The 13,450-nt window shown below is 42.9% G+C and overlaps 2 protein-coding genes across 2 annotated transcripts in view; one reads left to right on the top strand and one right to left on the bottom strand.

The window, feature by feature from the left end:
- The window catches only part of LOC131879892 (sodium channel protein para-like), a 72,837-nt gene extending 62,744 nt beyond the window's left edge, over positions 1 to 10,093 (top strand). The window contains exons 20-27 of the mRNA XM_059226370.1: positions 76 to 249; positions 2,859 to 2,981; positions 3,246 to 3,368; positions 3,437 to 3,637; positions 4,659 to 4,796; positions 7,026 to 7,133; positions 7,460 to 7,730; positions 7,796 to 10,093. Of these exons, the coding sequence (XP_059082353.1) occupies positions 76 to 249; positions 2,859 to 2,981; positions 3,246 to 3,368; positions 3,437 to 3,637; positions 4,659 to 4,796; positions 7,026 to 7,133; positions 7,460 to 7,730; positions 7,796 to 8,982 (2,325 nt within the window). The 3' untranslated portion in view covers positions 8,983 to 10,093. The remainder of the gene's footprint in view (positions 1 to 75; positions 250 to 2,858; positions 2,982 to 3,245; positions 3,369 to 3,436; positions 3,638 to 4,658; positions 4,797 to 7,025; positions 7,134 to 7,459; positions 7,731 to 7,795) is intronic.
- On the bottom strand, positions 9,263 to 12,755 carry LOC131879893 (uncharacterized). The gene is made up of 2 exons (XM_059226371.1): positions 12,628 to 12,755; positions 9,263 to 12,197 (listed from the first exon to the last, which is right to left on the bottom strand). Exon 2 carries the CDS (start codon positions 12,179 to 12,181, stop codon positions 10,841 to 10,843), a length of 1,341 nt encoding a protein of 446 aa, XP_059082354.1. The 5' UTR covers positions 12,182 to 12,197; positions 12,628 to 12,755; the 3' UTR covers positions 9,263 to 10,840.
- Positions 12,756 to 13,450: the final 695 nt, after the last annotated feature.

The following is a 13,450-nucleotide window of genomic DNA, read 5'->3' on the forward strand; positions in this document are numbered from 1 at the left end:
TGAATTAGCCCATTATACTACTGCGTCGATCTGTTGTTATCCTGTCAAGGGTAATTAAAGTTGAAATGGTTTCAGGCTCTTGAGGATGTCCATTTGAAGAACCGTCCTGTCCTTCAAGATGTACTCTATTATATGGACCGAATTTTCACCGTCATCTTCTTCCTGGAAATGTGCGTCAAGTGGCTGGCCCTTGGGTTCGTGAAATACTTTACCAACGCGTGGTGTTGGCTGGACTTTGTCATTGTCATGGTAAGGACCGGGAACTCAACTCAATTTAGGCCGTGCTTGAGGTCTTTCACTCAAGATCTAGGTCAGCGACCAGTGAAAAGGGCTCACTTTGAAAGTCCATGCTCGAAAATGTAGTACAGGACACTCCAAATGGGCCATCAAAATGAGCTTTGAATTCTAAGTGCGGTTAAGGAACACGTAAATGCTCATGTGGTTCAAACATTTTTTCCACTTACTGGCTTTTTGAACACTCTCATATTGGGAAAGGCTAGAAAGCTTGGGACTGGAAAGTATTCAGAGGAGGTACGAAAGGTATCTTATAGTGTTTCAAAAGCAGCCATGAGTTTTGTTCCAACCCAGGTTTTAGGGTCAAATGTAGCCACTGCAGAGGCACGTTTTGAGAACACCTTCAAGCCCTCGTGAATCAAATATTCATAGGGAGTATATAGGTGTTGATCCAGTAGCATCCTATAAGTCAGACTTGGACAATTTTTTGATCAAAATTCCTGATCAAACTTACATTCAAGGGCTGTCCAGATCTGGCACATCTACTTCGTTGGTAGATCAGACATCAAATCAAAATATTTTTTTTATTATTATTTTTTGGTTTGGTTTTTCATGTGCTTTTCTAACCGCTACAGGGAATGTAAACCCGGTACTATAAAAGTGAAAGGTTATAATTCGTCTTTGTATTACCTTTCAATCTTTATTTCATATTTGGTTCACCAACGAATTTGAGTTGGCAGACCGAGCTAGTCCTTGAATGTAAGGTTGATCTGGAATGCTATCTAAAAATTTGTCCAAGTCTGACTTGAAAGATGCTACCCGATCAACAAGGCCTACGTATTCCCTACGAATATTTCAGGGAAGCAAATTAAGAAATGAAGGAGAAGATTTTCTAAAAAAGTTTTTCGCCTTGAAGTACTGATCATCCCATTCCTAAAAGGGGTAAGGAAGTCGGCAAAAAAGGAGAAAAAAGATTTACCGTCGAACCAAAATTACAAAAGTTATGAACTACTATTCGAACTGAATTTCGACATTGAAGAAATAAACAGGTTCAAATCAGCATTAGCAACAATCCGTTTTGATCAATGCTGAACTTAAACAGGTAAAAAAGCCTAAACCTAATTAGCTACAAACGGTACAAAATCTCTTAGTTCTTGATTGAAAACCCACCGAAAACTTCTTGAAAGCTCGCCACATGTCGTCAGGCCGTGTCCCAGAAAGTTAGCATTCTGTGATGATGCGAGTACGTATGTGTACAGCAAATTGTCTACACCTATTAGCAACAACATGGGGACATTAATGTTCATATATCATATAAAGCATGAGGGTAACTACTGGATTCAACTGCCAGTTTTACATAAAGTAATTATTTTTTAAGCTCTCGTTGATGAACTTGGTAGCCGCTGCCCTTGGGCTTGCTGAAATGCCCGCTTTTCGAGTTTTGCGAACTCTTCGTGCCATTCGACCTCTGAGAGCCATGTCCAGATTGCAAGGCATGAAAGTAAGAACTTGAGTGGGACGAAATTTGGTGATGGGTCTCAAACTTGATTGTACGTAACATCTGGGTGATGGATTCCTCCCTCCTCTTTCCCCTTCCTCTTTGCTTCCTCACACACACACCATCACTCACACACGCGTTTCCGCCACTCCAATTCGGTCGGGTATTGTAGATTTTGAGCTAAACACCAGCTAAAGTTTGGACCGACCTCGTGAACATCCTAAAAAATAAGCCGACGATCTCAGAGGACGTGGAAGCCAAACCACGAATGCGTCCTCGAGATACCACACAGTCACCCAAGGCACAACCCGAATTGGAGTATGGGCCAAAGGGGACGAAAAGGAGAATGAGAAGGGGGCTTTTGTGTTTTGCAACTCGTTTCTAATTCCATGAATACTTGAGCCCTTTCCAACAAAGAGTCTGGGAAAGGCTTGCTTTGTTCCACTTCTAAAACCATAATTAATGACCTTCCCCTTTGAAATCTTGAGCAGGAGCAATTTGGAGCTCGGCGTAGGGTAGATGTCCGGGTTATTCTGCATGTATACATACAAAAACGACGTCAAACGGAAGGGAAAGGAAAGCACGAAGCACGAAGAAGACAAGAAAGAAGAAGGAAGAGGAGCAGAAGGACGAGGATCAGTCCTTCAGGTTTAGATTATGCTTTCTCCGAGCTCCTCTGTCCCTATAGTCTAGAGGTGCGGTGGCAACTCCAAGCTCTTGAGATGTGGTTGAATATCTATTGGTTAGATAACAAATCCCAAACGTAAGGCCCCGAGCCTCTAATCTACCGTCCAACAGTATGCGACTGGCGTGCGAGTAAACATTAATTTCCGATGGCTGCTTGAAAGGTCGACGCTCATTTGCTCTTTTCAAGTTCGATGAAAGAAATTAGGAAATACATGCAAATCTGCCTTACTCTATTTTATGTCCCACCAAGAGTGGATGCTAATTTGGTCTCTAATGTTTTTGCAGAGCTGCGCTATCCGAAGCTCTTCAGCCACCTTGCCAGCCAGCCACTCACAAATAGACACCCACATATCTAACTAAACCGCCCTTCATTTTTTCTCTTTCCCGCACTTGCTTGCTTGCTCGCTTCGCCTTCTTCTTCTTCTCTGGTCATGGACAGGTATCGTTAATCAACTTCACAGCCTCCTTACTAGGAGCTGGAGGCATTCAGGCCTTTAAGACCATGCGAACCTTGAGGGCCTTGCGCCCCCTCAGAGCCATGTCCAGGATGCAAGGGATGAGGGTGAGACAATTCATACAAATCTGTTTTTTTTCACATTAATTTTCTTTCATTCTAAAAACACCAGTACTTGACTTTAACTTTGATTAACATTTAGGTCGATTGGCTTAACCCATAGTTGCCCGTTCTATTTTGACGTTAACCTATTCCCAATTGTGCATAGCCTTTAATTGGGTCACACGGTGGGGAAATAGTTGAACAAGACAAATTGATACATGGTGGCACGTTGTTTCTGGTCCATTATTCAGCTTTGAGTTCCTCCGACAGGTTGTGGTCAACGCTCTGGTACAAGCTATACCTAGTATCTTCAACGTGCTCATGGTTTGTCTCATCTTCTGGCTGATCTTTGCCATCATGGGTGTCCAAATGTTTGCCGGAAAGTACTACAAGGTAAGCATTGACATTCGATCTGTTCCATGAAAAGATGGACCCCTTAATAACTTGCAATTCACTTGAAGTGCATTGATTTACTGACTGGGCTCCGAGTGAGTGCTGAGATCGTGCCCAACTCAGAGGCGTGCCTCTCTGAAAATAACACGGCTTGGGTGAATAGTCGCATCACATTCGATCATGTGGGCCACGCCTACATAGCACTCTTTCAAGTGGCCACTTTCAAAGGGTGGATTCCGATCATGAATGATGCCATTGACTCCCGAGATGTGAGTGGTCAATAGTTGGATTCAAACAGTACTGTAGTTTGTTGGTTGGCCGGCTGGCATGGGCAATTTCACGCCCTCCTCAGTATGCGCACGTGCTCTACTAATAGTGTGTACAAAATATTCGTTGCACATAGTAGTATCAATATGGCTGGTATTGGTTGTTGTGTTATTTAGACCGGTTTTTCTCCTTCAAGAAAGAAGCTGGATCGATCAATGCATCACGGCACAAAATTCTTCACCATTTGGTTGTTTTCGATTTCCGCATTTACCTGTTTTTTTTTTCATTGAAGGTGCATGTTGCTCTAACCAAGAGGCAAAAATCACACTGCTTGTAGGTTTTCATTCAAATCTGGCATTTTCATAGGAAAATAAAAAAACTACACCTGTTAAATCATTTTTGGCTCATTTGTAGCAAATGGGTTTACGTAGTAAGATTATAAGAAACAGGCGGTGTTCTTAATTGTTACAATAGTCCAATATACACCAGTATTACATAGTATGCTTTCTACATCCTCAGTTTACGTTTGAACGACTTCTGAACACCTATCAAAAAGTGCTAGGAAGATTATTTTATTCATTTCGTGGTTCTGAACCTATTTATTATTTGATTTCTATTTTGCTCTTTGTCACCACGTTTTGCCCTCGCCAGTGCCTTGACTCCCACGGGAACGTCATGAATGCCAATGTGATCCCCGACCGTGAAGCATGCCTCGCCCGTGAGGATTTGATTTGGGCAAACTCGAAGATCAATTTCGACAATGTTCCCAATGGATACCTGGCTCTCTTCCAAGTGGCCACTTTCAAAGGATGGATGACCATTTTGTATGATGCCGTTGACTCACGCGAGGTAGTTAGTTGCATGCATGTTCACCGTCTCTTTTTCCGGCTATTTTGAACGTCACATTACGAACGGAGAGATAGTCATCATAAGCGACAATTGGCATGTCATTTAGGCCTCTATTGCATGTTCGAGGATAAATTCATCAATTAATGACAAATATTTTCGCCTCACCCTGTGTAGCTTGGACAACAACCTATTCGAGAGGTCAACATTTACATGTACCTCTACTTCGTGTTTTTCATCATCTTGGGATCCTTTTTCACACTCAATCTATTCATTGGAGTCATCATCGACAACTTCAACGAACAAAAGAAAAAGATAAGTACATTGGCAGGATGCAAATATTGGTTAAAAAATAGCCAAAATCGGAATATCCTAAACACGATCGACTTGGAAATGTCACAAATCAATGATTTGTCAAGCTTTCCATAATAAGCTATCCCATTCATGCTATTGCTTTGTTACCAAAGTTGATAATTCTTCTTGAACTCAGCATATCATGCTTTCGTGAAGGCACGCACCTCATGATGGAAATTATGTACGCCGTATAGCGCCTAACTCTGTAACATTTGGCATGACTTACGTTGTTGGGTAATCGAAAGGGTTGCTCAAATGAACAGGCAACCTCCGCTCATTGTGCCCAAGCATTGATTGCGAACAAACTTGATCTGTACTCAGATTGGCGTCTCGTGCGAATGCGAATGTAGTCTTGTTCCGCGATCGGTTTGCTTCTACCCAAAATGCTTTATTACCTCATGAACTACTGGAACATGGACGTGGGGGCTAAGATTGTGAATCAACTTCCCCTCTTAGAAGCGATGTATTATATTTTTCTTTAAACGAGGCTATCCCAAATAACCCATCATGACGGTTTCAATTTTCAGCACGATAGATTGCTCGAGTCAAAAATTGTCTACATCACCCAAACATAGAATGAAAGAGCTAAACTTTTTTGCAGTAATTGATTCCCATTAGTCCATTAGTTCGAGTGAGGAGCTGAAAATTGATATACGTAATTGCAAAGTTTTGGGGCCAATCTCATTTGAAGAAAAATGCAATGCGCTCAATCGATTCAAAAATGTCAATACCCAGCCTTAGCCTCTCCGTCCATATTCCAGGCGTTCATGATCAACAACCCTGGATTTGGTAAAGTTTAGAGCTTCTTCAAGGGACTCCAATCAAGCCATGATGTAAGATTAAAGAGGACCCCTTTGTCATACGTTTTATATTTATGTTCAACGTCTTCGAAATTAAATGTCAGGGTTGAGAATATGGACTCAGGTGTTGGTGAGCGCATTACAATTAATGCAGGATGAAATTCCCAGATTACCTTGGCTATTTTTTTGATAGACTAATCTGGTCCATATTTGTCTCCCCCATGTACGGCGCGGATGGTAGGTCAATATTGGAGACGCAGTATACATACGTAGTGATAAAATATGTCCTTAGCCGTGAATCAGTTTTTTTTGTTCATATCCCTCGTACTTTAATTAAATCCTATCCAATTTTGTCATGATATCCAACACCAAGAGACAGACACATTCACGTTGACCGATACTCAGACTGTGCAAGCACATTTCTACATATTTCTTTTCAAACCAACAGAAAAAGCATTCTTGGCATCATTTTATTGATGCACTAACAAGACAAGAGGAAAAAATATCTTGAATGAATAAATCTGTCTTTGTCGGAAATGGGTTCATTTTTGTAATGCACGTACAGCTTTACAGTACCGTGAGCTTTCTCGCGAGATCGTTTGTTTCTCTCACCTACGGTATTATGTCAATAATTCTTTGATATAAACTTTGTTTTGGAATAGAATGCACTTGGCTTGAACGAGCCCTTTCTCAAATAAAATAATAATTTACTTTACTGCAATATCTAGAACACGACAATCAATCAGATTTTTTTCCTGATCTGATCAGCACAGGTTTTACAAAATGATCTATTTAACGAATGTGCTTGCCAAAAAAATGACATGCTTGCTACGGACAAATAATCGCACTCTTTTCACATAGCAGTGTAGAACAAACAATAAATATGGAACCAAGCAAAGAGTCAGGTAGCACATTTAAAAACGACAACACCGTTACTATCATTCCAAACCAACATGTAAGTTACAAACAAACAAAGCATCCAAGCAAACATCACACCCAAACGAACATGCAAACAAATAAACAAAAATACCATCGGTTGAGCTGTGTCGCGAATATGGCTCACGACTCTACACAATACGTACGAGTACTTGAATATTAAAACAAGTACGGGGGTACCTTCCATGGCAATGGCTACACCGTGAACACAAAAAACCTGACTCTAAATCTGCTCGAGTATGTTAGACCATGAACAACTCTGTTATACTTTTACAGTCGTTCATGATAACATTTTGTTTCAAATAGACTCACTTAACATATGCTAGTAAAAGGGTACGTGTACATACATGTTTTAAGATGGTCCATTAAAATTACCGGGTATTTTTACGTAGCAGATTTAGAAGCCGATTTTCCATCTGCAATACTATTATTTCATGAGATTTGTTCCCTCTACGCAGGAGGCTCCTTGGAAATGTTCATGACGGATGATCAGAAAAAATATTATGCAGCCATGAAGAAGATGGGGAACAAGAAACCAGTCAAGGCTATTCCAAGACCAAGGGTAAACAAATTGTTTCTGCTTAATGAGTCGCTTCAATTCTATAATGATAGATCTCTAGTTACTGCCAATCAGCTTTATTAAAGTTACGTGTACTTTGTTGAAGCAAAACCTTTTAAGGTCGAAATGTTTCTCAGTCATGTATCTTTAAGGTCACGTTTGGTTGGCCCAAAGAATGTGTCAATCGATCAATATCTGGTATGAATTGACGGCAATAGGCTAAACTTAGGACAAGCTTCCCTCGAATTTCCGAGGTTTCGTTTTCTAAAATGAGTGAATAACTAAAAGGGAGAGAAGAAGTACTTCCTAAGCGGGTTTTCATTTTCTAGTGGAAGCCCCAGGCCATTGTTTTTGGGATTGTGACCAACAAAAAGTTCGACATGATTATCATGCTGTTCATTGCCCTGAATATGCTGACCATGACCTTGGATCATTATGGTCAATCTGAGATGTGGAGTTTCGCCTTGGATAATCTGAACATGGGGTTCATTGTGATATTCACCAGCGAGTGTGTGCTCAAAATCTTTGCTCTTCGTCAATACTACTTCAAAGAGCCCTGGAATGTCTTTGACTTTGTGGTTGTGATACTTTCTATCTTAGGTAAGTGACAAGGTCGATGCAATGAAATCAAATGTGTTTTGGCCAACATATTTTCTCCTTTTAAGGCATTGTCCTCAGTGATCTGATTGAAAAGTACTTTGTGTCGCCTACCTTGCTGCGTGTGGTTCGAGTTGCCAAGATTGGACGCGTTCTTCGTTTGGTCAAGGGAGCACGGGGGATTCGAACTCTCCTATTTGCCTTGGCCATGTCCATTCCGGCCCTCTTTAACATCTGTCTCTTGCTCTTCTTAGTCATGTTCATCTTCGCCATTTTCGGCATGTCTTTCTTCATGAACGTCAAGCAAAGAGGGACCCTAGACAGCGTGTACAACTTTGAAACCTTTGGTCAGAGTATGATCCTTTTGTTTCAAATGTCGACGTCAGCCGGATGGGACGGGGTACTGAATGGACTCATGAATGAAGAAGACTGTCAGAAGGACAATCCAGAAACTGGTGTGGCGGGCAATTGCGGCAACAGTGGTATGGCCATCGGCTTCCTCCTCTGTTATCTGGTTATCAGTTTCTTGATCATTATCAACATGTACATCGCTGTGATTTTGGAAAACTACTCTCAAGCCACGGAAGATGTTCAAGAGGGGCTCACAGGAGACGACTACGACATGTACTACGAGATTTGGCAACAATTCGACCCGGACGGCACCCAGTACTTGAAGTACAACGCGCTCTCGGATTTCTTGGACGTTTTAGAGCCTCCCTTGCAGATCCATAAACCTAACAAATATAAGATTATCAGTATGGACATTCCCATCTGCAAGGGGGATCTTTGCTACTGCGTGGACGTCCTAGATGCGTTAACCAAGGACTTCTTTGCCCGAAAGGGTAACCCTGTGGAAGAAACAGCCGAGCTAGGGGAAGTGACCGCTCACACTGACCGACCTGGCTACGAACCCATTTCTTCTACCCTTTGGCGCCAACGAGAAGACTATTGTGCCCGACTAATCCAACATGCTTGGAAACGACGTGGTGCCCCGGAGGAAGAGGACGAGAGCCCTTTCAATTACAATCCAAGAGATGACACGGAGGAGAGTGATGAAAGTGAAGAAGATGAGGCCATTCCACCACATATTCCGCCCGAAAGACGACCCCTCACCTCAAATTCAACTCGACGCCGCAACAATACATCAAGACTCTCGCAACCTTCCGTGGAAGCGGTAGATGTAGTAGTTCATTCTCGGTCTTCATCCGTTTCTTCAACAACTACTACGGGAGGAAACAGATTGTTTGATGTCTAATGTCAAAAAAGTGCTTGGACGATGAAACTAACCGGCAGTTTCTACTGCAATGGCTTCGCCGGCTCCCTCCTCATTTAAAAACTTTGTTCTGTTCTGTTAAAAGATTCTGAATTACTTCCCTGTGATTTGAGACTAATGCCTCTCAGTGCCATGAATTCTTCGCTTCTTGAGAAAGAATGAATGCCTGGAGAAGATCGAAAAGGAAAACAAAAAAACAAAAAACAAAGAAGAGCACAAGAATGTACGTGTATGAATAATAACACATGGAAGTTGTTTTAAAAAAAAACAAACCTACATTTGATCAACTGTATGATTGCCAGCCAATGGAGACATCAACCTTAACATATGCCCCTCCAAAAATCACCGTACTAACGTTAAATGCCATTTCAATATTCCGGAATTTGACTCTGTCATTCATTCCCCATTCAAACTCCGAAATATGCTGTCATTACTCATTCTATAATCATTTGAATGCTTATCAGCGTCATTATTACTTCAATTCTTCTTAAGATTATTTTTATTGTCGTTATCATTACAAACATCGCCATAATAATAGTAGTGTTTTTTTCATTTACATCAACATCCAATTGGATAAAAATGCACAGTAATATGATTCTTCTTGTAAGTGGTCCTTCATCTCATAATTCAGGACTAAACGATTTGGAAACAAAGACTGGCAAATTCTCACATGCTAAGAAAGAAACCAACAACTCCCTCCCGGTCTTAAGTTGTCGACTTTGAAGCACAAATTGTCGATAAAGCATAAACATACAGCGATTTTATATACTATCACTAACCATACATCTTGATCCTCAACTTCTGTGTTTTAAAGAAAAGACACACATTTCATGAGAACAAATATATCTAAAAAGAAAACCTAAAATTCATTGTAGACGCTAACCTCTACTCTATAACCAATGACAATTAAGTGATCTTTCAAGAAATCAACAACTACTCCTTGCCTCGGTGGTCCCGTGGAGACCCCGTGGCACTTTAATACTAGGTCAATTATTTCGAACTCCCACCCCATTTACAAACCTGTCAATTTTTATCTAATCCTTCTGATATCTCCATTGAATATAATAAACACTGCGTAACATCATGAAACGAACACTGTGGTACAAGTTTTTTTTCCCTTTATTATGCGCTCATCGCTAAACGACGTATTCGGACTTGTCGATTGACAGGAAATAGCAATTTGTAAGTAGATATTAACCCTTTCCCCAACACAATAGTTAGCAAGTACTTGTACAAGTGAAAGGGATGCATTACAATACTGAAAGGTGGCAGATGCTCTGTGGGTAAATGAATCTCACAGAAGTTTATCATCAATCATACAAGAGATCAAGTTATTAACTTTTTCGACATTCGAAACTGTCTCCAGTGCAAGAAGTCAGGCATGAGAAGTTACCTCGAGACAACTCTCGAGGAGAATACGTCTTCTTGAGATCATCGGTTACTTTAAATAAAATGACGGTGAATTCTATGGTACATTCAGAAAATGGATATGAGGCTTTCCTGTGCCAATGAGAATAGGGAGAATGATTCAATAAAAGAAAATATTTTTTGGTCCTTGAGCTTCTCTTTGGACCGGACTTTGTACTTTACCAATTGTTGACTGGAAGAAAAGGAGTAGGAAAAGGAGAAAAAGCTCTCTTTCATTTAGGCTCTGTTACATCATTCGATTTGACTTGAATGTCATTCAGACTTAGGTACAATATAGCAATAATTTTTTGGGGTGAGGAACATGAAGAATTGGCATTGGTAGGGATCAAAAGCAAAAAAATCGATCGGAGATCGAACTTTATAACCTTTCGAAAATAGTTGAAAGAGCAAAACCAAATAACCTTCAAAGGCCTTAGTAAGCTTGAATAATGTTGCTTTTGTAAAGATAGTACTGTCCAACCGCCACACCACAGGTGGTCATATCCATAACGAGGGTACGTTTGTTTTTGGCGATATTAGCGCCAAATTTAGCCAATGACAATGGGGTTAAAATCAGGACCATCGGCAAGATCCAAGCTACGATATCGTTGGTGAGTGTCCAAAATATGTAAGCGCTGGTGATATGGGTGCCCAAACCTAGGATAATCGTGGTGATGCACTCCCAGGGCAAGGATCGAATCCGACCCATGAGACACATTAAACCAGAGCACACAACGTGGCACCCACTATAGAAAGCGGCCAGCATCTTGGAAATGACAGAAACTTTGGGGACGGGAGACTCGTCATTGGCTTCAATAATGGCTGTCGTGTCAGTTGAACCTTTCTCTGGACCTTTAGTCTCGTCGATCTTAGCATTTGAGCTGTCAGTGGTTTTCTTGGTTGGGTTTTCTTTGGATTTTGTTTCGGTGGCTTTGACAGTGGCATCGGCCATTTTTTTCACAGTATCGGCGGCGGTTTTGGCGACGACGTCCTTTTCCGTGGATTCATGGGGGCTGCTATCGGTTTCACTTTTATCTTTAGATACGGATCCATTAGTTTGACTGTGGACATTGGAGGCTTCGGGCTCAGTCAAGTACTCACTAGCCTCCTTGCCGATCGAGATCAATGGGAACAGACAAAGCCAGGGCAATGGACTTGTCTCGGCCTCGATTTTGGGAAGACCGAACGTAGCCAGCGAGAACATCATCAGGGCTTCATACGACAAAAGCTTACAAAAGGCTCGCAGGGGTTTCATAACCCTGGCGTCCTTGTTGTCGGCCTCGAACGGTCCAAATCCATAAATTTCCGCATTGATGAGGTTCAAAGTGTGTACTACCCCGCCCAACGCAATGCCCAGCAAGAATAAGGCCGGGTAGAAAAGGCGGCCGCCAAAGACCACCCCACCTTGGATGCCGGCCGCCACCTCCAGGAAGCAACCCATCCAACATAGACCAGTGATCAAGAAGCAAACTTGAGAGACAAGCGCCAACCAGTTGCGGTGGGCCCGTTTGATAATGATGGGGAGTTCCAGCGTGATCAACATCGAGGCCACGGTCCATTCGATGGTCCACCACTCGTCGGCACCCGTGACTGCGGAGAGTGAGAGAAAGAACACGGCCATAGACTCGGAGACCACCTGGATTAGGCTGGACGAGGTGTGACACACGCACCAAGGGATCTCCACGCCATAGTTGACGATGGTGGAACACACGTCGGACAAGGCTTGACTCCAAGTGTTTTGGTCCTCGTAGAACAAAGACCAATAACCCGACATGGTTCGATGCTTCTCGCTGTGGAAGACGCCAAGGAGATCAATCAGAATTGCTTATGATGACTTAGGACTGGTGAGGAAAGCTGGGCGGCACATATGGAGGCAACAATGAATGTCTCAGGCATCTATCTACTCAGTCCATATGCATCTGCATCTGCATCTACTCCTTCCGTCCTTCCGTCCTTCCGTGCTTACGTACGTACCTACAACCAATGTGGGATGCAAGGCTGACGCTTGTTGGGCAATTGCTTTAGCGTCTCTCGTCCCGACTCGGCCACTAACTAACTAACTAACTAACTATGTGACTGGCTAACTGGCTGACTGACTGACTGACTGACTGACTAGCTCACAATCTATCGATCTCCCGCGTCCCGCGTCCCGCGTTCCGCGTTCCGCGTTCCGCGTTCCAGGAAATGACGCAGTTCCAGGCAGTCCGAACCAACACCTACCGTATGTAGGTGGCTAGACAATCAAACCATTGGGAGGGCCAAAAGATGATGGACCCGTGGTGCAGGGGGCTGGAAGAGTGAATTCCACCCCTCCAATGCCATGCCCCCACCTCACAATACTTGCCTCGTATGTACGTACGGTCGTACTCACTTGAATCCGATGGTCTCGAGAGCTGTGCGTTGGGACCTATGGTTGGGACCGTTTTGACGTTTGTCTGCGAAATTAGGGGCGCTTTCTCTCTTTCTTTCTTTCCTTCTTTGTTGTTTGTAAACACAACGAGAAGTCGGACAAGATGTGCTCCTCTGGCCGCTCCGGCTCCTCCGAGGGTCCGCACGGTCCCCACTGGCCCCTACTCCCTCTGCCTTTCTATAGCCCTTTCTAGGTACACTGTCAACTGCCTGAGTGGCTGGCTCTTAGGGCTGGCTTCTCGGTCTCCTAACTGGGCCAGCCCTTGGCCAAGCCACCCATTGACTGACGGAGAGAGACTCAGAGCAAAACTACGAGCCTGCCCGCATTTGCGTGTCCCAAGCCATGAAGTACATGAAGCACTCCATACCCAAGCCAAGTTTGAAGCACGATCAAGCTGCTTTTCCATCAACGGTCAGCAGGTTAGCGTCTCTTTTGTGATCAGCTCTCTCCGGTCTCGGGCCGTAGGCCAGATCGTGAGTCGGGATGGTCGAGGATGCTTTGGGATATGTTCGTGCAAACCAGACAGCAGGAACACGGAGGAAAACAGCCCAGAGAAAGAGAATGCATCCGTCTTGGACATGACCGACAGTCAGTCTTGCCAGAACAAAAAGTCATGAATTTCCCCAAGAAATG

This window comes from Tigriopus californicus, chromosome 4 (assembly GCF_007210705.1).
Source record: "Tigriopus californicus strain San Diego chromosome 4, Tcal_SD_v2.1, whole genome shotgun sequence".
NCBI classification, from domain to species: Eukaryota; Metazoa; Arthropoda; class Copepoda; order Harpacticoida; family Harpacticidae; genus Tigriopus; species Tigriopus californicus.

Excerpts from the sequence above, each read along its gene's own strand:
- LOC131879893 (XM_059226371.1), bottom strand. The coding sequence starts at position 12,181 with ATGTCGGGTTATTGGTCTTTGTTCTACGAGGACCAAAACACTTGGAGT.